This window comes from Heterobasidion irregulare (assembly GCF_000320585.1).
Source record: "Heterobasidion irregulare TC 32-1 unplaced genomic scaffold scaffold_01, whole genome shotgun sequence".
Classification (NCBI taxonomy): domain Eukaryota; kingdom Fungi; phylum Basidiomycota; class Agaricomycetes; order Russulales; family Bondarzewiaceae; genus Heterobasidion; species Heterobasidion irregulare.
The window spans coordinates 1,764,539-1,787,482 of NW_009258197.1; the positions used below are offsets into that span (position 1 = coordinate 1,764,539).

Genomic DNA, 22,944 nt, shown 5'->3' on the forward strand with positions numbered 1-22,944 from the left:
GGAGGAGCGTGAACGGACTGACGCGTCGCCGCGTGATCTCCTAGAGACCTTCCTAATTGGGGCATTCTTCCACTTCCTCTGAGTAATTCAACTGGAAGTCCTTGCCTTTGTCCTTTACGAATTGCTTGCGGCCGGGAGGGCTCTCTTTCTGAGGTGGAAGGTATGTCAAGAGAGGATGCATGATTATCATAAGGAACATGGTCGTCAGAATTCATACAGTCATATGTGGTATGGGGGTCAAGCGCGCTGTCCGACACGTCCTACATCGGCACCATAAGCGTAGCAGTAAGTAACCGGGTTCCATAGTAAGGTAAGGCGAGGGAGTTATATACAGACGGGGGAGATGTCGCCATTGCTAGTGCCGTTCAACTTTGATACGCCGACCTTTCCTTTTTCAGTTTCCGTGGCGCCGTTGGCCAGTTTTTCCCGTGCTGGTTCGTTTTTGTGTGCATACACGCGGAAGGGCGTCAACGACCAAATGTCGTGCAGGCGAGAGGTCATGAGATTGGGCCCAAAGACCATCGCCTTCCAGGCCAGTGACACTGCGCCACTTACCACCGGAGGTACGTACAATCGCGGATAGTACGTTCTCTGGGGCGTGTCGGCCATCTTCAATTCAGGATAGATGGAAGCATCGACGTATTTGGCTGCGGTCTCAACGATTGCATTGATCCCTTGCGAGAAGACCGAGGGCGTAGCGTCCACCGACTGCTCGAAGACGGGAGGAACAGCGTCGATCTCTTGTTCCTTGACGGCGGGTATAGCCTCAACCGACACGGAGAGGTGAGCTGGCTTCGCCTCGACGAATCGGCTCATAGTCGAGGGCGCGAATTGGATCTCAGCCTCTGCTGTCCTCACGACGGCCGACATTCCTCTGCTGACCACCAGGGGAGTAGCATCGACGGCCTTGTTCACCTTCGCCGGAGGGTCTGGCACTTGCTGCGCTGCCGCTCTGCGTTCGACAAGGCGCAGTGACTGAAGGTGTGGAAGCATCTCTGCAACGCGTGCCCAGCCTTGTGCGTGCGTCTCAATGAACCCAGGTCGGTTCTTCTCGTGGAACCATTTGAAAGAATCGAGGTAGGGCGCAAGATGGGACAAGAGGATCGTGACCTGGAGAGGGTCACGGACCCACGAGTGACCGACGTGCAGGCGGAGAAGAGATCGTGAGGATGCAGGAATTTCGAAGATCTCATTGCTCCCGGGTTGGCCATTCACGGCGATCGCGATGGTATGAAGACGTCGACAGTTGGCTGTGAGATGCGCGAGGCCCTCCAAGGTGACCTTGGGAGGACCTGCCGAGATCGGGAAGCGTGCGACGGGGCATAGTCGCAAGATCTCGATGTTCGGACACGCCTCTGCAAGCTTGGCGATATCGGAGTTATGGAAGATGACCGACTCTGGAAGGTCGATATCGAGCCGCACCAGAGCGGGCAAAGTCGACAAACTGTCCAAAGACAAACGCTTGGCTGCGAGTTCTCCTCTAGAAGTGGACCGGACGAGATCGGCGAAACGCGATGCTCCACTCGCAGATACGCGCAGCGACTGCAGCGAGTCGCCAAACGATTGCGATAACAGGATACAGAGATCTTGCCAATCTGCTTTGTCGAATGGGTCCTCGATGACCAAGTCCATCTGCGAGACAGGACTCGCCACATGTCTCAAAAATACCACCACGTTCGCCACTTCGCCTGTTAAATGCAAATGGCGCAGCGGTATGAAGGCACCTCTGATCGGCGCGCGGTCGCCTGTCAATTTCAGAGTCGACCTCCTGATGCTCGAGAAATCGATATCTTCGCCTGCATTGGGAGATCCCGGAGTGCTATATCCTGACCTCGATTCAATGTCGTCGAAAAACCCCTCCACAGCTATCGTAGATCTCCCTGTCAAGTCGACCTGCAAACTGCGCAGGGCCGGAAGAGATGCAGCCCATTTGCCTACGCCGGGCGAAAGCGCACCTGGAGCCACCAACGAGAGCTTCTCCAAGTCTGTCTGGGGAGCGAGAAGGCGCGGAAAGTCATCCGGAAGATTCGTGGGTGACACGACCGACAACGAGGTCAACCTCGTGTGAAGTGAAAGGTCGGTGAAGAAGGTCGCAAGCTGCGGGAAGCGCGTGCCGATCTCCAGCACGAGGCCTTGCAGGTCAGGGTTCATGAAAAGCTGGCAACGATCCAGGCCCGCGGGAGTCTCGACACGCCAGATGAGGGTGGTAAGGTTGGGAAGAATATACGTCCTGGGACGATGCTCTTCTAGAACGGGAAAGATGGAGGGAGAGATGCTCTTGGCGCTCTCGTCGTAAGTAAGGCGTCGCACACGCTGCCCATATGCAATAAGTCTGTTCCAGTCCTCTTCGACCGGCATGGCAGCCTGCATGCAATGCTCAGTCGAGACACAAGTGAGCCTTCAAGTTTATTGCAGTACGCACCAAGCCTAAGCCAGGACGTCTCGTCCTCTTAAATAGATGATTCGGAAACAATGAAATAAGCGGGATCAAGGAATCCATCTCCCTCCAAAGCAGGTTCAACGCCGGCTCGCAGAGAGCCTTGCACGTCCTCGCCATCCTCGACAAAGACCTCTTTCCATTCTGCGAATCGAGGACATATTCGAGTAGCTTTCGAGTAACTTCAGCGTCCCTCAAAATACTGGGGCCCATGGTTTGGCGGTATACGGAATACGAAACGTAGGAGGCGGTCGACGGCTGGCGGTGCAATTCACGAGGGCGGCGATGCAGGGAGATGTTGGAGAGAGTACGGACGCGTTCGGTCCAGGAAGAGGTTTGGGGCATTTGAAGGCTGCGGATGTCAAGCATAAAAAGTACTTAACGGTGCTTCAGACACGTTGGAGGTGGGCTGGGGGCAGGTTAGGGCGAGGTGGGTGCATAGCAGAGGCAGCATCAACCAGGCGCAGGACGCGCGAGACTATCATCAGCTTAACATGGAGATGACACCTTGTTGTGTGGATGTTTGATCGAAACACGAGACTTGGGTACCACGTATGTATGAATGCTCGTGGGTGATAAGACAGTGAAGGATTAGCGTGCTTAGGCGCTTCAGTAGAGATGGCGCGAGGCGGATGATCTAAATGCGTGAGCAGTGAGGCTTTGTATCTTATACACGACATAGCCAAGAGGGCATCTCGTTTCGATATTAATTTCTGTATTCGGCGAGGGGAAAGATCGCACGCCAGTGTCCCGTGTAAACACAACGGTGCATGCCAGTGTTGCGTGCGGTAAGCACAGCTACCTAGGTTCTGAATTGAGCTAAGGGGTGAAAGTCCAAAATCATATAGAGACTAAATAACATACACATACAAAGGGCAGGATCAAAGCTCGCCCGTCTCCCATGGTACCGGCTCACCCTCCCAGTCCTCTTCACCTTCCGTTCCATGGCCAAGCTCCCCTACTTCCCATATATCGCCGCCTCTTGCGCCGTCATAGTGAGTCGTACGTTGGCCATACAGCAGCTCACGAACAACTCCTTCTTCGTTGGGATCGCGCGCTTTAGAAGGCGAGATGGCCAGCATGCGCCGGAGGTGATCTGGGAGGTGGACTTCGAATCCACCAGGATCATCATCGCTAGCCGGACCCAGCGTTGGGACCTCGCGCAATGCGCCATCAGCGCGTAGACGCAACATGAGATCAGGATCCAAATCGTTCACTTCGACATGCCTCCGCCTACTCCAGTCGCGTACTTTGACGCTAACATCCTCCGAGCTGTTATCCTCGTCATCTTGCGTCTCTGTGACCATTTTGAGCTTCTTCCGTCCGGCGGCTTTCGATTTGACTTTATATTTTGAGCTTCCACTCGCGGGAGGCGGAGATGGTGGTAGGAGAGGAAGTTCGGACGTGGACACAGCTTCGTCTTCGGCTTGCACAAGCGGCCGTTTCATCGACGCCTTGCCGAGAGCTCTCGTTCCAAACTCTTGATGCGAGGGCAGACCCGGCTTAGAAGTAGTAGAAGGCTCCTCCGGTAGATCAGCAGGCGCAAAAAGATTGTCCTTGCCAAAGGTGAAACCGTTGACGTGTAGCCGTCTCTCTTTTTTGGCTTTCGATCTCTGTGCGCTGTCATTATTCTTGCCTTTACCCACAGGCTTCATCTCCGGCAATCGATGATGGTCATCGGACGCGGCATCATCTGAAGATTTGGACATGCTCCCAGCACGTTGTGAGTTTGACCTAAACAGTTCATCATTGGCTGCAGCGGTCCTCGATCGAGCAAGTCCGGCATTCGCATTTGGCCGAGAACTTGAGCGCAGAGGCACTTCCTCCTCGAAAAGGAGTTTGAACGTTTTACCTTTCGGGGCGGCTTTGACAGGAGAATCTGCGACAAAAAACGAGTTGGCTTGTTCTACAAGTAATTGATCGTCGTCATCACTATCGGCCGCGGCAAGGGCGGTGAAGCTAGGGAACGGAAGGACAGGAAAGGAGTCGACGCGCTGCCTCTTCTCTTTCATGGGAGATGGGGAAACAGGCTCTCCGCGGAGACGCTTCCGTGCTCTTGCTACCGGGTTACTCGGGCCTGGTTCATGCTGAGAATAGGTGGCCTTTTCACGCTCTTCAAAGGGCGGGAACGGATCAGGGGAAAGGGGTCGGGGAGATGAACGTCGTGCTGGCTTTGCTTTGAGAGGAGAGGCAAATGGATTTGGAAGGCGATCTGTAGGGGGCGTCGATTGCTTCTTCGTCCCTCTATCTTTGACAGGGGAGAATGGATTGGAGCTAGAGGAGACCCGAGTTGTGACAGCGCGTGATTTCGGGATGATGGAGGCGGTCGGGCGAGGTTGCGATCGTGGGGGGGTGGTGGGTCGAGCTGGTGGCTTGGACAAGGAGGGGAATGGGAGAGATGCCGATGTGGAGGCTTTATCTGCTTTCACCAGTGCCTTGTAGAGCTTGTATTTCCCAGCTGCGCATGCGTGATATTAGCCATGTATGAACTTCGGCGATGGGAGGCAGGCGGTTACCATAACCAGCCTTCTTGATATCGTCGACGGCAGGGTCGCGAAGGTGTTTGGCGCGAAATTCGCGCTCAAAGGCCTTGAGCTGAGCGCGTAGGGCGGTGGATTCGGCGGACATGGACAGAGAATGGGTGGGATGAGGAACCACAACGCGCTGGAACGCGAGACGAGGGAGGCACGTGAGCGCTAAGGGGTGGGTGTGGCGGGAAGACTCCGGGGAAGCGTCGAGTGGGTTGGGTGATGGGTATAGAATACTGCAACCGTCGTCAGCCGTTCTCAGCACGGGCCATGCACCAGAGCATATTGCGCTCATCTGGTCGAGCTGCACCGAGTTGGCAGGCCCCTATCCTATAAGTGTCTTTCTCTTCCTCTGTACCACTTTGAGCCTTGTTGTCTCTGGACTTTAAGACCTGGTTGACCCAGCGTCTACTTCAGGCCCGCGAGCTAGTGGTGTACTGGTGCATGATCAAGGCGTCAGTCATGACATACCCCCATCAGACATCCTTTTCTACCTGGGTCGACTCTCCCCAGACCGTCCACGATGAGTCGCGCTTAGCCTTTATGCCCATCAGACGAGGCATGTACTATGCACAATCCTCAGTGCCCAGGCAGCCTATACAACAGCGGCAGGACCCTCGGCCATGGCAGCCATTGTTCCGTTCCAGCCCGTACATAGGGTTCGTTGAAGGCTCTCAAGCCCCAATTGCTCATATTCCCCCTGGACTAGCCCCTAATCTTCCTTCGTCTGTACTTCGGCGGTCCTTGTTCGACGATCCTGCTTTCTCGGTCGACCCCTCTTCCAATCCCAATCACTGGCAGCGTCTACCTCCTCCCCCGCTTCCGCCTAACAAGCCGTCGTTCGTCCCTGTCGCCGAGGATTCTCCCCGCGATTCTACCTTCCATAAACGTGCATCGTCGGAAGGTGCACTCGCGCAGAATCTTGGAGATCATCGTAGGCAGACACAAACCATGCCTGACCGTCAACTTAAGGCTCTCTCTGCCACAGACCCTGATCTAGATCCCGATCCACAGGACTCAGGGAGCATGAAGCCTCAATTCGCAACTCCGTCTACTTCCCCTTTGGCTGCTCAATTTGCGACTGTATACATTTCCCCTAGTTCTGGTTCCTCATCTCAGTCATCGTCAGACTCATCAGAAGCATCCGGGCCGTCTGCTAAGGAGGTTGCTGCTCGGTCGCAGCGATCCATCCGCCGCAAGTCTTCGCATCGCAAACCCCCTCCTAGCTATGATGAATCAATCGATGCACATGCAGAGTCCTCAGAAGTTCATGCTCAGCCATCTGCTGCAGATCAAAAACCTCCCCTCGTTGTGCTTTCCTACGACCCACAAGAAAATCAAGAGCAACTGACGCTGAGGCCGAAGAGGGCATCTGGTACCGCACTGCCTGCTGATTTGGACCGTATCGATGAATTGGACGAGACGGATCCCACGGGGTTAGGTTTCCACCACAAGGGTCCGTACGACCTCATAGCCGCAACTGTTGGTCCACACGCGCCCGCCAGTGGACCTCACCAGACGAGCGACACGAGAGATTCGCGTCATCCGATTGGAGGACACAATGCCAATGCTGAAACACCGCGGAAGTCGTCTAAAAGACGCAAAGTTTGTCTCCATTCTCTGCATGCATGAAGTCCATCTGACTTCGCTCGATTTAGGATGTGCCTTCCCCCGAGCGTAGCGCGAATCCTTTGGCTTTGAATCTTAAACCTGGCCAGATACTCCCTCCTACCATTTTCAATCCCTCACCGACCTCCCCATCTTTCCCTATGACGCGCGCTCCAGCTACATATCCTCCAGATCATTACCTACAAACCGCAAATGTAGATACAAATGCACAGCCCACTAATGGACACGGCACCACCGCCCCACCGCCCTCCCCCCTTCGACGGAATTACACTCTTCCAGTCTCTCTTCCCCGAGTTGCACCCGAGCAATCTCCTAATCCATATGTTCCCGATATCCCTCCATCATCCTCTAGGTCATCTCCCTCAAGAGTGTCTCCGCGTTCTGGGCAACCTCCGGCGGCTTCGCACTTAGGACGGCAGGTCCCTGTGGAGAGTATGCACACACTCCCAACGCCTTCTCCTTCTCCTCGTCCGCGCGCGGCTCCGGTCTATCATCCTGGCCCAGCCGAACAAGCACTTGGGAATCACTCTCATTACTTTGTCGCTCCGAGCCCTCCCATGCCTCCGCGTCCACTGCGGTCGAATACAGCTCCCGAGCCACGACGTCCCTATCCAGAGAATGGATACCGTGGCAATGCACTTGACGGTATCCACCAAGATGGCCCTACTCGAACAGCCCGCCGGCAAGCAGTAATATATGGTGGCCCGCCTTCAATCCATGCCCCTCCACCTCGTCAGTTTGTTCAATCACCTCGCCCAACACAAGCGCATGAAAACATCATGCCGGGGCGTCATGCCACGCCCTCTCCGGCTCCCATTGAGCCAGAACACTCATCCCGGGAGGCGCGCCGACATGCATCTCTCTACGTATCTCGAAACCCACGACCTGAACCTGCGCCTTCACTTCCCACCTACGAGAACGGAGCAACTCTTCCATACATGCCACCCACGGAACTGATCGCGGCCCTGAAGCAAGCCGACCTTCCGTTACCTGGAGGCCCTCCACCCGAAATCAATCTTCCTCCCCCCTCTATCGCCTCTTCCTCCTCGTCGCAACAGCACTCGGCACCTCGGCATGTACCAAAACGCCTCGTGATGCCCGCGCCCCTCGCCCCCCAACCGACCAATGTGAATCCGGACGCGCAGTTTGACCCATACGTCGTCATCGACAAACCGAAATCGACTCCGCGCCGTACAAAGTTCCGTGGAAAGTTGGAGGTCAGGTTCGAGTCGCCCCCGCCCATGACTGCTCAAACGATGCCGATGACACCCGGGGGCAAGAATCTTTTGAGAAAGAAGAGTGCACCTGTAATCCCACATCCACCTCATCATCAGCCCCAGGCTTCTGAGTCGCCGCCGCCGCTTCCGCCTCCACCGCCACCCCCACTTGAACCCCAGAAGGTGCAGCACACTGGCGTACTGTCTCTGTTCGGGTTTGGTAAAGGGGTGAAGAGAACAGAGATCCGCGAAGTGAAGGATATCAGAGAGGTGAGAGATGCTAGGGACGACAAGCAGAAGGCGCAAAGGAAGTTGAGCAGGAAGCGGTGATATATTTGGCATGTTGATACAGCTCTCAGAGTCGCCCTCGTGGGGCATCGGTGCGTCACTCGAATATATGGTCTTGTTGTTGTTCTACCATGTATTGCTATCCATTTACGAGATACTCACGACTGGACTTTAGTTATGGTGTACATGGTTGTTTGCTCTGTTTCTTTTGCTTTCTGTTGCTATGCTTTCTTTTGGGATATCTAACGTTCTTTTAGACTCTTGTATTAGCACAAGTAGTATATACTGCCACACTTTCAAATCTGCTCTGTTGTTTGTATCACGTTTTCGCAGTAACATAAATATGACTTCGATCCGCATGGACGTGTGGTCATGCTCATTCGTCACCTCTCCGATATTTTTATACCGGAGCGCACGAGCTGATCGACAGAGAACTGGCGTAGCATATGGTTTTTCAAGTTGAAACTTCGATGCCTATCTTTATCAACCTTGACGACAAAGCGTGACAGAATCCATATGGGACATCCGGTGCATTCGTGTGTTGGACAGCGACGATACTCTCCACTTTGATAGTACCGGCCACATGATAGGGATAAAGACCACGTTCGATCTCAGTGTAGTATTTCCTCCGGTGGGGTGCATCAGAGGTAAAAACAACCCACATGGTGCAGCTGCACGTCCTCCTCTACACACGTGTGTAAACCCGCTCTACACCTTCTAGGGAAGGAGAGTCTATGCCGTGATGAAGGCTGGTATTAGGTGTACACCACCATGAGGGGGTTTAAAAGGGAGCGAGGAAACGGTATGCGATGTCCCAAGGATTTTCCCTCCAGTCGCCGTCCAGCCCGCTCCGCGCAATGAAGTTCATCACTTTCGCTTCCCTCCTCGGCGCGTTCATTGTCGGTGCGCATGCGGCCAACGTTGGTCGGCGCCAATCTGGAGGGTGCAGCTGTGCTGGTCAGTCAGCTGTAGATGTGGTGTTATAACAGGCCATTGATGCCAGGAATCGTCGCAGGGAAAACTTACACTCAGTCTGATGTCGAGAACGGCATTCAACAGGCTGAGGGCGGCGGCGGGGGGTGAGTAACTTTTCTACATCATCAGTCATTCAAGAGCTCACCGAGTGTTTGGCCGAATGTAGGAACTACCCCCACCAGTACCACGATTATGAGGTGAGTCAATCGACTACAGTGCCTTGCTGGGAGCAGTCTCTGATACACACCGAATGCCAGGGCTTCACGTTCCCTTCTTGCTCTGGAGAGTTCTTTGAATACCCTCTGGAGCACAGCTCGGTCTACACTGGCGGCAGCCCTGGTGCGAACCGTGTCATCTACGATGAGGACGGCGACTTCTGTGGTGAGCATCCAGTATCAGTACTTTTGTGTAGGAGTTCTGATGACCATGGACGCAGCATGCTTGACGCACACTGGTGCATCCTCCAACGATGGTTTCGTCGAATGCGACTTCTGATTGAGGCATCATGTAACTTATGGTGATTCTGTGATAAGAGTACTGTTCAAATAAATATGCACTCAGAATGACGAAGTCAATCATCGCCTGCTTCGTTCAATGAAAGAAGCGTGCATACGAGACTACTGCAAATTGAAGACCGTAAGAGGCCAGAGACAGAATCTAGAAAACAGTTGTGTGAGAGCATTCTCCGCATCAGTAACAATTCCCGCCGTCAAATCGGTATCATGAGCACTGGCCACCTTATCTCTGTTCATACATGTATCGATGGATAATAAAGAATCGTTTGATCGGATGCAGCTCGCGTGGAACATAAGGAGAGCAAGGAATGTTGTGAACCAGTTGTGAACCACACCAGTCCAGAGTTGTCGAAACATGACCCTGCCATATCAAATTGCGGATGAGATTCATGAGGTGACAGAGAAAGATAAGGGTACAATCAATAGCCTAAACGGAACATGAACTGGAAACTGTACTGCTTGGTGTCCGGGTCCCAGTGGGACCAGTTCCAATATCCTGCGTCGTCAGACTCGTCCTCAATCTCCCGGGCAGGGATACGGAACGCGATAGTTTCGTATGGTTCAGCAGCCACCTAGATAAAGGAGTCAGTGGTACGGAAAAGAGAGAGGGAAAGGAAACGAACAATGAGGTACTGATATGCCTTGTTTGGTGGCTCCCTCTTCTGCTCCCAAGCACTCATGAACCGTCTCCGAGGAGTAATGCCAGCCTTGATTTGGGGCAGATGCACCTGGACCATCATTCCTTCTTTTCCTGTGTCCCGATCACGGACTTTTGTAACACGATATCCTGGGCGTCCGATTTTGAGGAACACCTTGCGCTGAACGGTCTGCTGCTGCGGAGCCACTTGAAGTTGGCTGTCCTTCATGTCACGCGCAGCACGACGTGCAAGATTCGTCTGATGTTTTTTACCTTGCGTGTGTGCGAGGTAGGAGCCTTCATTGGTGTGAAGAGTGAGACAGAGACGGCACTCGAGAGAGCCTAAGTGATTGCGAAGAATATAGGGATCCTGTAGTATGGTGAGTTCGAGACAGAAGGCTGCAGGATGAGTGTATAGACGTACCTTGGCTAAATCAATCGTCTCCAATGCAAGTTTTCGTAAACGTTCACGTCTGTCGACATTGCTCTCGGACGCCCCTGCAACACCACCGCCACCGAATTTCGAACCGACACGATTCTAGTAATGTGGCTTAATAGCTCAGAGTATTGGGAGATTATGCTCTCTTACCTGATAATCTACGTTTCAATGGTAGTTAGAGCAGCGTACGGGAAACGATATAAGAGCATCACTCACCCATGTTGGCAAACTTGGATGGACTGAGAGAAAGGGGATGGTGCTGAGTAAGCGAAGACGATCAAGTGGGAGATCCATGTCCCGATCTAGCACCGTGGGCAAAATTTCGATTTCTCTGAACACCGATTCTCTGTCCTCACAGAACTCCTCACAGGCGTGAGCGCCGCATATTCATCCATCGTTGACTTGGTCGACGCGACTGCATAAATTAGCTCAGAAGGTGTATAGTCATCGTTTATTTTCTTGCTGCATGTAGCTGAGCTCAATCACCAGAATGGCAGCCAAGAAACGCCAGTTGGAGGACACCGCGTCTGTCCCCAAGGCCAAAAAGACCAAGGTCGCGTCGGAGGGCAAGAAAGAGAAGAAAAAGGCAAAGCCAGAGCACATCCCTCAACCAACTGCCCATATAACTCCCGAAGAAACAGACTTCCCTCGTGGAGGTGGGACCAGCTTTACCCCGCTAGAAGTCAAGACTATTCGTGCAGAGGCAGTCAAGGAGGCGAACGATGAACTGTTCAAAGTGCGTGACGTTTTCACTGCGTTGACGTGCGATTTCACTTCCAACCCGCCTTGTAGGAGAAGGAACAGGCGAGGAAAATCCAGAAGCAGCGACGGAAATCAGACGTGAAGGGTAAGGGAAAGGCTGTTGATAGTAATGGAAAGAGCGACGTTCTGAGGATCGAGCACTTGAACTACAAGGTGCGAAACTATCTACTCTATGCCTGCTTGCTTCGTGAGCTCATGTCCCCTCAGCGCGTTTCCGTAGGCATGAAACTTCTCGCTCAAATCATTTCCACACATCCTCTCGGTCTCATAGTCTCCCTTCCTAATCAACTTGTTGGTCACGTACCAATAACCCAGGTATCTTCGGAACTCACACAACTGCTCGAGACCATGGATATGGACGATGTCGAGGACTCCGAGTCCGAAGATGAGGAGGGCAAGCCATCTAAAGTGCCTGATTTATTCGAAATATTTCAACCGGAACAGTACGTACGTTGTATTGTTACGGCAGTGCATGCTGCGGGATCTACGGAAGGTGTGTCTGGTATCGGAAGGGGAAGGGATGAGGTTGAAAAGGCGAGTCGGAGGGTAGAGCTGAGCCTTCTCCCGGAACAAGTAAACGAGGGTGTGGCGAAGGCAGATATAAAGCAAGGCTTCGTAAGTCAATCATATCCTAAGTTAAATTGGAACTTCCTATCGTTGACACCGCGCGTAGACCATGTCGGCGGCTGTCAAAAGCATCGAGGACCATGGATATATCCTCAACCTTGGAATTCCCGACGTATCAGGATTCTTGTCCTTCAAGGACGCTCAAAAAGTCTTCAACGACTCCTCAAAATTACACATCGGCCGAATACTCGACGTGTCCATTTCGAAATTATCAAGTAACGGTCGTACGTGCAATGTATCAATAGCTCCTACTACTCTGCGTTCAGCTTCTGTAAGGCAGTCATCACGTCCTCCTTTGCATATCCCTAATTCTTAGATTCGTCTCCTAGATCAGTGAAGTCACGACCGTTACCTCGGTACTCCCCGGCGAGCTTGTTCAATGCCTCATCACGTCTATGACTTCCTTAGGCCTTGTCGTTCAAGTCCTAGGCTTCTTTGACGGTACTCTAGACGAATATCATCTTCCTCTTGGTGATCCGGATGAAATCTTCAAGATGGGACAGAAAGTAAAAGCTCGAGTGCTGTACGAGGTTCCAGGGAAATCACCTCCGCGCTTTGCTTTATCGTTAGCTGAGCACGTCGTGAAACTTGAAACGAAGGGAGCAAATTCTGGGACTAAGTTACAGGACGTCTATCCTATAGGAACAGTCCTTGATACTGTTCAGGTGGTGAAAGTAGAGACAGAACGCGGGCTAGTGGTTTCAGTGCAGCCAAACATCCGTGGATTTGTTCATGTAAGTCACACGCTGCATCATCTCTATTGCCAGAGTTTTAACATACCACTAGATATCTCATGTGTCGGATGACCACGTTCCCTCGCTTTCTGCTTCTTCGGGTGCGTGGAAACTGGGTAGCAATAATCGCGCGCGAGTTACTGGATATTTTCCTATGGATGGTCTCCTTCAGCTCTCGATGCGCTCCTCGGTTCTTGAACAGAAATTCCTCCAGGTCGCGGATGTTCAAGTTGGGGAACTCATCAAGGGCACGATCAAGAAGTTGACAGGCTCTGCATTATTTGTCTCAATGTCGGGTATCGTCGACGGCGTCGTCTTTCCCAATCATTATGCAGACATCATTCTCAAGCACCCACAGAAGAGGTTCAAATCTGGCGCAACTTTGAAATGCCGAGTGTGTTGCGCTTCATTTAACCCATGTTCACAAAACTAACGGGGCTGAATAATAGGTTCTCACTGTCGACCCGGAGCGAAGACGTGTTACTATGACGGCCAAGAAGACGCTAGTCGAGTCTGAGCTGCCAATCATCACGAAGTTCGAAGAGGCGAAGGTTGGGCTTATCACTTATGCTGTCATCTTCAGGGTGGCCGAACGACGACTGCAAATCGAGTTCTTCAACAACATCAAGGGGTCTGTCCCAGCGAAGGAAGCAAGGTATGTTTTCTAATGTCCTGCATTGCTTTATTTTGATCTCGTCCTTCAGCGAGGAATCAGTAGGCTCTCTATCGGACGCTTTCACCGTTGGGAAACCCGTGAAGGTTCGTATCATCTTCATTGATCCTGAGAGCCACAACATTGTCGCCAGCATTCGACAAGCAGCTTCAAATTACGAGCCAGTCGTCGCCGATATCAGTGGGGTTGAAATTGGCGACACCGTCGAAGGAGACATCACTGAGATCCACAAGGACAACGCGGTCCTCACGCTCAAGTCGACACAAATCCGGGCCTTGCTCTCTCTAAAGAATCTAGCCAATCTGCGCAGCTTGCCAGTCGCACAGCTACGAGGCTCGCTTCAGGTCGGTGAAAAGCTGGAAGGACTAGTCGTCGTATCTCGGAATACCGAGAAGGGCATAGTCATTGTCGCCAACAAACCAAAAATGAAACCAGCCTTGGATAATAAGCAACTTTTGGCCATCGACTCTGTACAAGTTGGGCAGGTTGTCGGCGGTCGTGTCCTTCGGCACCACCGCAAGGGGACTCTCATCAAACTTTCCTCTCAAATCACAGGAACCCTTCATCCCACCGATGCGTCTGATGATTACGAGACCGGCTCTGTGTTCCCTGGTGTCGACTCGATTATCAAAGCTGCGGTACTGGCTGTTGACAAGGAGAAGAAGCACCTGACGTTGTCGACTCGTCTGTCGAAGCTAGAGCCCACCTCGCCAACCCAGATTGTGGATCGGGAGATCTCTGGCTTGGCGGATCTGAAGACAGGAGAAAGCGTCCGTGGATTCATCAAGGGCGTGGCCGAGCACGGGTTGTTCGTCACCCTCAGTCGAGATGTGGATGCTCGTGTGCAGATCAGGGAGCTGTTTGATGAGGTAGGAGGTTTTCCAACGTTGTCTCGCGGTTTCATCGTTAACGGTAATCGTAGTACGTGAAGGACTGGAAGAGCAGCTTCAAAGTAGATCAGCTTGTGAAGGGGCGCATTCTGAGGTGCCCGCCTCCTGTTTGCCTTTCCTCGACTATATCTGACTAGTGATGATGCAGCGTCAATCTGGAGAAAAAACAAGTCGAGATGTCCTTTCGTTCCGGCGACCTTTCGCGATCATCGAAATCCTCGTTGAACATCTCCGACCTCCAGGAGGGCGAAAAAGTCGAAGGGCGCGTCAAGAAGATTGAGGACTACGGACTGTTTATTGAGATCAACGGGTCAAAGTTGACCGGGTTATGTCACAAGTCTGAGGTGCGCCATGAAATCGTCTATCGTAGCGGTTTGAACTGACGCATGACCTAGCTATCCGACAACAAAGAGGCAAACGTCGCATTGGCTCTTCGGAGCTTCCGCGAAGGCGATACCGTCAAGGCCATCGTACGCTCCATCGACTCGGAGAAGAAGCGCATATCTCTTGGCCTGAAGCCTTCATATTTCTCCGAAGAAGATTTTGAAGATAAGGAGGACGAGTCGGGCAATGAGGAAGATGTACCTGAGGCATTTGGCGTCATCGATGAGGACGCTGAGATGTCTGATGCCGGAGGCGACGAGGAGGGCGACGCTGATGTGCTTTCCGAGAGTGACGAGCCCTCCGGTGATGAGGAAGCAATGGCTGTAGACATCGATCTCAACTCTGTGGCTCTCAATAAGCCTTCGACTAGCTCGACGCCTAGCGTTCCTGCACCTTCCCTTCAACTGCAGGGAGGATTTCAATGGTCCGGCGGCGACGTTCAAGACGAGGACGAGTCTGCTTCGTCAGAGGAAAGCGAAGACGAGGACCAGTCTGGCAAGAAGAAGAAGAAGAAGCGCAAGGAGATTGAACTGGACCTCACGGCCGACATGCACACCAAGACGCCCGAGTCCAATACCGACTTTGAACGTCTCCTGCTCGGGTCCCCGAACTCCTCGTACCTTTGGATTCAGTACATGTCCTTCCAGCTCCAGCTCTCTGAGATCGACAAGGCGCGCGAGGTCGCCAAGCGCGCGCTCCAGACGATCAGCTTCCGCGAAGAGAAGGAGAAGCTGAACGTGTGGATGGCGCTACTCAACTTGGAGAACGTCTACGGCACGGACGAGTCGCTCGAGGCCGCCTTCAAGGACGCGGCGCGGCACAACGACTCGAAGACGGTGCACCTCCGCTTTGCATCCATCCTCGAACAGTCCGAGAAATTCGAGGTACGTCCGTTCCCGCCCGCGTGACTTCATAAATGTCGGTGACACTCGTCCCTTGCTGCTATCACAGAAAGCAGAGGAACAGCACAAGCGGACGTGCAAAAAGTTCGGCCAAAGCTCAAAGGTGTGGACGCTGTGCGGCGAGTACTACCTCAGGCGCGGCGAGCCAGAAGAGGCGCGGAAGCTCCTTCCCCGCAGCCTGCAGAGCCTAGAGAAGCGAAAGCGTGCGCCCGACTGCCCCTTCCCCCCCAATTCGACTTTGTTTTGCTGACTCCTGCACCTCAGACCTCAAGACCATCTCCAAGTTCGCGCAGCTGGAGTACAAGCTCGGCGACCCCGAGCGCGGCAAGACGATCTTCGAGGGCATCGTCGACTCGCATCCGAAGCGATGGGATCTCTGGGGCGTCTACATGGACATGGAGGCGTCGCAAAAGGAGATCCAGAGCCTGAGGTGCGCAACACCACATCCGCCTCTGCCTCGCGCGCCGACTCTCACGCTTCTTCCTGTCTTTTAATATAGGAACCTCTTCGATCGCGTCCTCGCGCAGAAGATGACGAGTCACAAAGCCAAGTGAGAGCCCCGCCTGTCCTCTCCACGTGTCGCCACAGTGACAGCTGACGCCGTGCGTTCCCCAGATCGTTCTTCAAAAAGTGGCTCGAGCTCGAGCGCCGACTCGGAGACGAAGAGGGCGCCGCGGTCGTGAAGCAAAAGGCGATCGAGTGGACGCAGCGGGCGAGCCACCCGGCGGCCGAGGGCGAGAGCTAGTTGTTCGTTCGCAGTGTAGTCCGTCGGTGTTCAGAGAATGTTCAATGCACGATAGCATTCTGCAACATACGGTAGAGGAAGATATATATATAAGTAGGAATGAATATGCCAGACAACCGCCGAAAGCAAAAGCGATAAGTAGAGTATGAGATGGAGAGACAGAGAGAGACGGAGGCAAAAAAAAAAAAAAAGGTGGGAGGGAGAGGAACAAGCAAGGAGCGTGAGCGACAGCAGTGAGTCGGGGGGTTTCAACAGGGTATAAGAGGGGGCACGAAGGAGGAAGGCAAAACAAGATTTGAAAAAAGTAAAGAAAAAAAAAAGCAAAAAAGGCATATCCACCGCCGACGCGTCACGAGCGCGGCCTCTGGAGGCTCCCAGACGACGCAAAGTGCGACTCGAGCTCGCTGAGCGGGCGGCGGCTCGTGAGCGAGTTGGACAGCTGCCGCTGCCAGTCGTCGAGCTCGCTCGTGAGGTGGTCGTACGCCATGCCGTTCTCGGAGCTCGCGTGGCTCGTCGGGCGGTCGGAGAGCGAGATGCCCGACTCGGGGCGCCCGCGCCCGAACACGGGCTGCTGGTCGTCCTCGAGCAGGAGCCCGATCTTGTGCGACAGCTGCTCGTTCTCGCGCTTGAGGCTGTTGTTCTCGTTGCTGAGCTGCTCGAGGAGCGTCTCCGAGTGCCCGCCGCGCGCGATCACGAGCGCGGCCTGCACGCGCTCCATGTCCTGCTCGAGCTCCTCCACGCGCGAGAGGCGCTCGTCCGACTCGCGCTGCGCCGCGACGAGGTTCGAGCGCATGTGTCCGAGGTCCTTCTCGAGCGAGTCGATCCGCAGCCGGAGGTCCTTGTTCTCGTTCACGAGCCGCTGCGTCTGGCGCTGCGCGTCGATCAGCTGCCCGCGGAGCGAGTCGCTCGCGCGCCCGTCGTCCGACATGGGCGTGCCGCGGCCATTCACGCGCGTGCGCGTGCTCGAGTCCACGCTCGCGCCGGGAGAGCCGCGGAGGGACTCGACCTCCGACAGCAGCGTGGTGTTCATCACGCGTTGCTTCATCAGCTCGTCCTTCATCCTTCGGTTCAGGCGCTCGGTTTCCCTGCAAAACGCAACAACGACAACAACAACGTGGATCAGGACACCCCGCTGCTGCGGGGCACGGGCACGGAAAACACGCAACACACGCACGCGCGCGAGACTACATGTTAAAAAAAAAAAAAAAAAAACTCACTTGACCAGTTGCAGCGCCAGCCGGTAATCGTCCTCCTGCTGCTGCAGCCGCGCCTTGAAACTCCGCTCCGTCTCCTCCAGCCTGCGCTCCGCCTCGGCCGCCCGCGCCTCGCCGCCGCCGTGCGCCTCGTCGCCGTTGCGCGCGCTCATCGCGGGGCTCTGCGTCGACCGCAGCCGGTCGAGCTGCACCGACATGCTGCTCACCTGCGCCTCCGCGTCGCGCTTCTGCCGCGCGACGACCTGCAGCTCGCGCTCCGCCTTGTCCTGCGCCCGTGTGAACTCCTCCAGCCGCGCCTCGAGCTCCGCGACGCGCGCCATTGCCGCCGCCGCCGCCGCCGCCGCCGCGTCCCCACTCGCCGCGTTGGCCGCCGCCGACGCATTCGCGGGGAGCCCGTCGTTATCCAGCACGATATCGTTCTCCGCGAGGTAGTTACGCAGCATCCCAAGCCGCAGCTCCGCGTCCGCCGCCGCCTTGCCCGCCTGGCGCACGTCCGCGTCGCGCACGGCGACCTCCTTGCGGAGGCGCCCGCCGTCCGCGAGCGCGTTGGACAGCTGCGCGCGCAGGCCGACGATCTGCGAGCGCAGCGCCATCTGCTCCGTCTCGCCCTCGCGCGCGCCGCGCCGCTCGTGCGCGAGCTCCGCGTGCAGCGCCTCGAGGCGCGCGGTCGCGTCCTTGAGCATCGCGCGCAGCGCGGCGGCCTCGGCCTCGACCGCCTGCACCTTCTCCGCGTGGCCGCGCGTGAGGCGGTCCTCGTCCCCGCGGAGGTCGCGGTGGGTGTCGAGGAGCTCGCCGAGGCCGGTCGTCGTCAGCGCGCGGAACGCGTCCGCCTCCTCGCGCGACTTGGCCCACGAGTTCTCCACCTCCGCCAGGCGCACGCGCGCCGTCTCGACCTCCGCCGTGCGCGCCTCGAGCTCGCCGCGCAGCTCCGCGAGCTCGTTCTCGAGCGCGATCGCCGCCTGCCGCGTGCGCTGGTTCTCCTCGTCCACCGCCTCCGCGCGCGTCGTCGCGACGAGCAGCGCCGTGCGCGCCTGCTCCAGCGCGCGCACGTGCTGGTCCCGCGAGACCGAGAGCTCGTCCAGCTGCGCGTGCGCGTGCGCGAGGTCCGCCTCCTTCTGCTCCAGCGCCGAGCTCTGCGCGAGCAGCCGGTCCGCGTGCGCCCGCAGCGCCGCCTCGACGTCCTCGTGCCGCTCCTGCATCTCCGTGTGCTCCCGCAGCGTCCGCACGTGCGCCTGCTCCAGCGCCTCCGAGTGCTGCGACGCCTCCTGCGCGCGCGCCTCGGCCTGCGCCAGCAGCGCGCCCTGCATCGCCAGCGCGTCGCCCAGCTCCCCCGCGCGCCGCTCTCGCTCCGCGCGCTCGCTCAGCGCGACCGTCAGCTGGCGCTCGAGCTCCGCCGTGCGCTCGCGCTCCAGGCGCGCGACGCCCCCTTCCGACGCGGCCTCGAGCGCCGCGAGCTTCGCACGGTAATACGCGGCCTCTTGGATCGCGCTCGCGCGCTGTCGCTCGGCCTCGTGGATGCGGTCCGACGCGCTACGCGCCTGTTCCACCACGCCCGCCTGCCGGCACACACACACGCGCACACACGACGCGCGACAGGAAAAAAGTCACGTCACCCCGTCTGCGCGAAACACGCACGAGCGAGCGATGCACACGCACCTGGATCCGCGCGCGCAGCTGCTTCAAGCTCACGACCACCTCCGCCACCCGCGGCTCCTCGACGCCCGCGCCCGCGCCCGCGTCCCCCTCCAGCGGCCCCTCCGCCGCGTCCACGTCCGCGTAGATGAAGCCCGCGCGCGCCGCCTTGGCGAGCGCGACCCGCATCCACGCCCCGCGCCTCCGCATCGCCTCCGCCTCCGCCTCTTTCGCCTTGAGATCCCGAATCAGGTCCGCCGTCACGTTCCCCGTCGACCCCGGCTTGCCTCCCGGCCCCGCCCCCGCAGCCACAGCCACAGCCACCGGCGGCGCGCCCCCGGGGCTCGCGAACCCGTTCGCGGTCGGCGACGCCCCGTTCGCGGGGTAGTACCCCTCCGCCGAGCGCGCGCGGTCGACGTGCGGCGACGCGCTGCGCGGGCCGTTCACGCTCATCATCAAACTCGCGACGTTCGCGTGCTGCGCCGGCGCCGGCGCCTGCTGCCCCTGCCCCTGCCCCTGCGCGCCGGGCGACGCGGCCCTCGCGGCCGTCGGGCTCAGCGCGCGCTGGTTCACGGGGCCGCCCTCGGACGCGGACGCGTACGCGTCCCCCTCGTCCTGGCCGTACCCGAGCCCCTCGTCGTCCTCGCGCGTCGGCCGCGCGGGCTTGCGCGTGCCGTTGACCGGGAACGGCTGCACGGCGACGCCGTTCGCGGCGGGCTTGACGCCGCGCGCGTTGGGCGGCGAGATCGCGCGGCGGGGGTCGTCGGGGTCCTGGCCTGTGGGCGACATGGATCGGGGTCCGTTCGTGGCGGCCTGCGAGGGCGGTTGCTGTTGCTGTTGCTGTTGCGGCGGCGTCTGTTGTGGTTGCTGTTGCTGTTGCTGCTGTTGTTGCTGCTGCATCTGTTGCGCGGCGGCCTCGGTCCCAATAGAGGGTTTACGGCCCGACGAGCGCGACCCGTTTCTGTCCGCGGCCTGCTTGCTCGCGTCGGGATACTTGATGTGCTCTGTTATCAGGCGCCCGTCAGTCCGATACAGAGGCGACAGAGATGGGGACGGGGCTTGCGCACTGGTGTCGAGGACGTGGATGAGGGTGGTGTCCTCCGGCTTGGTCGCGGTGTAGGACTCGCCGCCGAGCACGAACACGCGGGTGCCGCTGGACGCCATGGCGTGGCCCGACCTGCCGCTCGGGGACGGGCCCATGTTTTGGAACATGTACCACCGCTGATCTGGGGCGCGACGCCGGCGTCAGGAGAAGGAGAGACGGAACGAACGAACGAGGGGCGACGCTCACTTGAGATCTTGAACGCGGCGAGGTCGCCGAGGTCCTTCCCGTCGACGCCGCGGCCGCCAAAGACGTAGATGACATCGTCGACGACGGCGGCGGCGTGGCCCTCGCGCGGGGACGGGATGAAGCCGATGCACTGGAGCTCGGACCAGCGCCGCGTCGCGACGTCGAACACCCACGTGTCGTTGTAGTGGTATTGGCCGTCGGTGCCGCCAAAGCTGCCGTCTCGTCAGGCGCGGAAGGACGCGAGGAGAGAGAGAGAGAGCGAGAGCGAAAGATGCGCACATGATGAGCTTGTCGCCGTGCGTGACGCACACATGGCCCGTCCTCCTCGCGGGCTTTTCGGTATTCGGCGGGGGCTCGTAGAGCTCCCACGTTGCCTTGGTTTTGACTGCGATGGCGTCAACGGACGCACGACGAGAGGAGAGGAGAGGAGAGGTGGGGCACGCACGAGAGTTGAGGTCGAAGGCCCAGAGGTCGTTGAGGAACTCCCCGTCGACCTGGCCCCCAAAGACGAAAAATTTGGAGCCGACCATGGTCACGGCGTGCCCGTAGCGGCCGACGGGGCCGGGGCCCGACACGGCCACGCGCGTCCACTCGCGGGACGCTGCACGATGGCGGGCGTCAGCGGGCGCGAAAGAGAGAGAGAGAAAGCAATAGCGCGCGACGGACCGAGGTTGAGCAAGTACAGCGAGTCGTCCTGCTTCTCGCCCGCGCGTGCGCGCGCGTCCGTCTTCGTGTCGCCGCCCCAGACGACGAGGACGCTGCTGACGAGGGCGCAGGCGTGTCCGACGCGCGGGGCGGGGGTCTCGCCGGTGGTCTGGAGGAGGGTGGCGGAGAGGTCGCGGGTGGAGAAGACGTAGAGGTCGTTGAGGGCGGCCTCGCGGACGAGGCCGCCGAAGAGGAAGATCTCGCCGGCGGCGGTGGCGGTGGCGGGGATGGCGTGGCCGTAGCGCGGGAAGGGCGAAGGGGAGGGGGCGGAGGGGGCGGGGGGGGCGGGGGGGGCGGGGGCGCCTGGCTTTGGGGGAAGGAGGACGGGGGCCTGGAGGTGGAGGCGCCGGGCGGACCAGGGATAGGCGGGGCGCTGGGGCTGCTGCTGGGGTTGTGGTTGCTGCGTGGGCTGTTGCTGCTGCTGTTGGAAAACTTGTTGGGGAGGAGACTGCTGTTGCTGTGGTTGCTGTGCGACCTGGGAGAGGAGGCCGACGGGGGCAGGGCTGTTGGTGTTGGGGCTGTTGCCGCGTGGGCGGGGCGCGGCGGCGGTGGCGGCAGCAGCAGCAGCAGCGACGGGGGCCGGCATGTACTGCTGAGGCGGGTTGCTTTATGGGGGTAAGGAGCGAAAAGGAAAGTGAAATGAGGACGGCGATGACGGTGGGAAAAGAGGAGGAGGGCGGAGGAGGATGGTGTGGGAGGGCGTTGGCGACGGGGACTTACACGTCATGGGCACTCTCCCTGGCCACGGCCGCCTGCTGTTGTTGCTGTGCCGCCTGCTGTTGTTGTTGCTGCTGCTGCTGCTGCTGCTTGTCCTGTTGCGGGCGAGGACGAGGACGAGAACGAGGAGGCAGGGGACGGGTGAGGAACGAGGGAGAGAGGAGAGGGGAGAGAGCGTACGCTTGGGTGCTTCTTCCTCGAGAAGAAGGACATTCTCCTTGATCTGGAGGGGAGGATGGACGGTATGGTGGGAGCGTGGATGCGGGTGTGTGTGGAGGGAGCTCAGGGAGGGGACGATGGGGAGGGCGGAGGCGGGCGAGGGAGCGGATGGGAAGGCGCTTGCCTGCTGCCTCTGCGGTGGCGCTGCGCCAGACCCGTGCCCGCTCAGAAGCCGACTACTACACACGCTCCGCAATCGATATCAATTCGGACTCTCGCTCGTTCGCTCGCTCGTCGGACGCACGCAACGCTCATTGTGATTATCACGGACACGGACGCAGACGCAGACGCTACCGACAAACGACGGAAAGTATACAACAACAGGCAAGCTGGGAGTCGCCCGATCAGGCGAGGAGCTGGATCACGGAGCGGGCGCTCCCACCCCTTGGGCCGTATCAGGCGACGACGGGAGCGATGGAGGACACAGAGAGAGATGGGACAGCGGTGCAGCGATACAGCGAATCAAGGCACGGGCGCGGCCCTCTCTGAATGAATGGAGTTCGCCCTGGGGACTGCTAGGAGTCGTTCCAGGTGATGATATCAGCGGGGTGGTCCGAGTCGTGGTCGCGACGGCGATGGAGCACGAGGCGGTCGCGCGAGGGGAAGAGGCGGTTGCAGTCTGTATATACGCGCTGGTCAGGGCAGTGAGCGAGGGGAAAGCAGCCCACGCGCCTTTGAGCGCGCAGATGAAGATGGGGGTTCTGTGTGCGTGTGAGCGAGGGCGGGGCGGGAGGGTGCGGGGACGGGGACGCACAGAGCGGGGGTGGTGACGCGCCCGAGGGAG

General features: G+C 57.8%; 7 protein-coding genes across 7 annotated transcripts; 3 read left to right on the forward strand and 4 right to left on the reverse strand.

Annotated features, from left to right (window-relative positions):
• Positions 1-154: 154 nt before the first annotated feature.
• HETIRDRAFT_30910 (uncharacterized protein) lies at positions 155-2,762 on the reverse strand. Its single transcript, XM_009541994.1, has 2 exons — positions 2,423-2,762; positions 155-2,364 (listed from the first exon to the last, which is right to left on the reverse strand). Exons 1-2 carry the CDS (start codon positions 2,648-2,650, stop codon positions 325-327), a joined length of 2,268 nt encoding a protein of 755 aa, XP_009540289.1. The 5' UTR covers positions 2,651-2,762; the 3' UTR covers positions 155-324.
• Positions 2,763-3,318: 556 nt separating this feature from the next.
• HETIRDRAFT_443073 (uncharacterized protein) lies at positions 3,319-5,065 on the reverse strand (the record flags this gene model as incomplete). Its single annotated transcript, XM_009542751.1, has 2 exons — positions 3,319-4,895; positions 4,954-5,065. 2 exons carry the CDS (start codon positions 5,063-5,065, stop codon positions 3,319-3,321), a joined length of 1,689 nt encoding a protein of 562 aa, XP_009541046.1.
• Positions 5,066-5,409: 344 nt separating this feature from the next.
• HETIRDRAFT_413449 (uncharacterized protein) lies at positions 5,410-8,141 on the forward strand (the record flags this gene model as incomplete). The annotated part of the gene is made up of 2 exons (XM_009542752.1): positions 5,410-6,570; positions 6,624-8,141. 2 exons carry the CDS (start codon positions 5,410-5,412, stop codon positions 8,139-8,141), a joined length of 2,679 nt encoding a protein of 892 aa, XP_009541047.1.
• Positions 8,142-9,095: 954 nt separating this feature from the next.
• On the forward strand, positions 9,096-9,569 carry HETIRDRAFT_166634 (microbial RNases superfamily; the record flags this gene model as incomplete). Its single annotated transcript, XM_009542753.1, has 4 exons — positions 9,096-9,178; positions 9,241-9,271; positions 9,332-9,455; positions 9,511-9,569. 4 exons carry the CDS (start codon positions 9,096-9,098, stop codon positions 9,567-9,569), a joined length of 297 nt encoding a protein of 98 aa, XP_009541048.1.
• Positions 9,570-10,008: 439 nt separating this feature from the next.
• Positions 10,009-10,885, reverse strand: HETIRDRAFT_424052 (uncharacterized protein; the record flags this gene model as incomplete). The annotated part of the gene is made up of 5 exons (XM_009542754.1): positions 10,009-10,161; positions 10,213-10,596; positions 10,651-10,764; positions 10,816-10,823; positions 10,882-10,885. The coding sequence occupies 5 exons, from the start codon at positions 10,883-10,885 to the stop codon at positions 10,009-10,011; spliced, it is 663 nt and encodes a 220-aa protein (XP_009541049.1).
• Positions 10,886-11,155: 270 nt separating this feature from the next.
• HETIRDRAFT_307917 (uncharacterized protein) lies at positions 11,156-16,382 on the forward strand (the record flags this gene model as incomplete). The annotated part of the gene is made up of 15 exons (XM_009542755.1): positions 11,156-11,427; positions 11,475-11,580; positions 11,635-12,042; positions 12,101-12,325; positions 12,384-12,788; positions 12,841-13,182; positions 13,238-13,443; positions 13,493-14,330; positions 14,384-14,445; positions 14,500-14,695; positions 14,747-15,619; positions 15,687-15,840; positions 15,902-16,067; positions 16,137-16,187; positions 16,253-16,382. The coding sequence occupies 15 exons, from the start codon at positions 11,156-11,158 to the stop codon at positions 16,380-16,382; spliced, it is 4,434 nt and encodes a 1,477-aa protein (XP_009541050.1).
• A 349-nt stretch (positions 16,383-16,731) lies between these two features.
• Positions 16,732-21,810, reverse strand: HETIRDRAFT_305377 (uncharacterized protein; the record flags this gene model as incomplete). The annotated part of the gene is made up of 8 exons (XM_009542756.1): positions 16,732-17,467; positions 17,600-19,152; positions 19,253-20,232; positions 20,296-20,454; positions 20,520-20,731; positions 20,799-20,904; positions 20,965-21,120; positions 21,186-21,810. The coding sequence occupies 8 exons, from the start codon at positions 21,808-21,810 to the stop codon at positions 16,732-16,734; spliced, it is 4,527 nt and encodes a 1,508-aa protein (XP_009541051.1).
• Between the last annotated feature and the right edge of the window lie 1,134 nt (positions 21,811-22,944).

Excerpts from the sequence above, each read along its gene's own strand:
- HETIRDRAFT_30910 (XM_009541994.1), bottom strand. The coding sequence starts at position 2,650 with ATGGGCCCCAGTATTTTGAGGGACGCTGAAGTTACTCGAAAGCTACTC. Across the intron at positions 2,365-2,422 it reads GACGTCCTGGCTTAGGCTTG|GCTGCCATGCCGGTCGAAGA; the intron begins GTGCGTACTGCA and ends CATTGCATGCAG.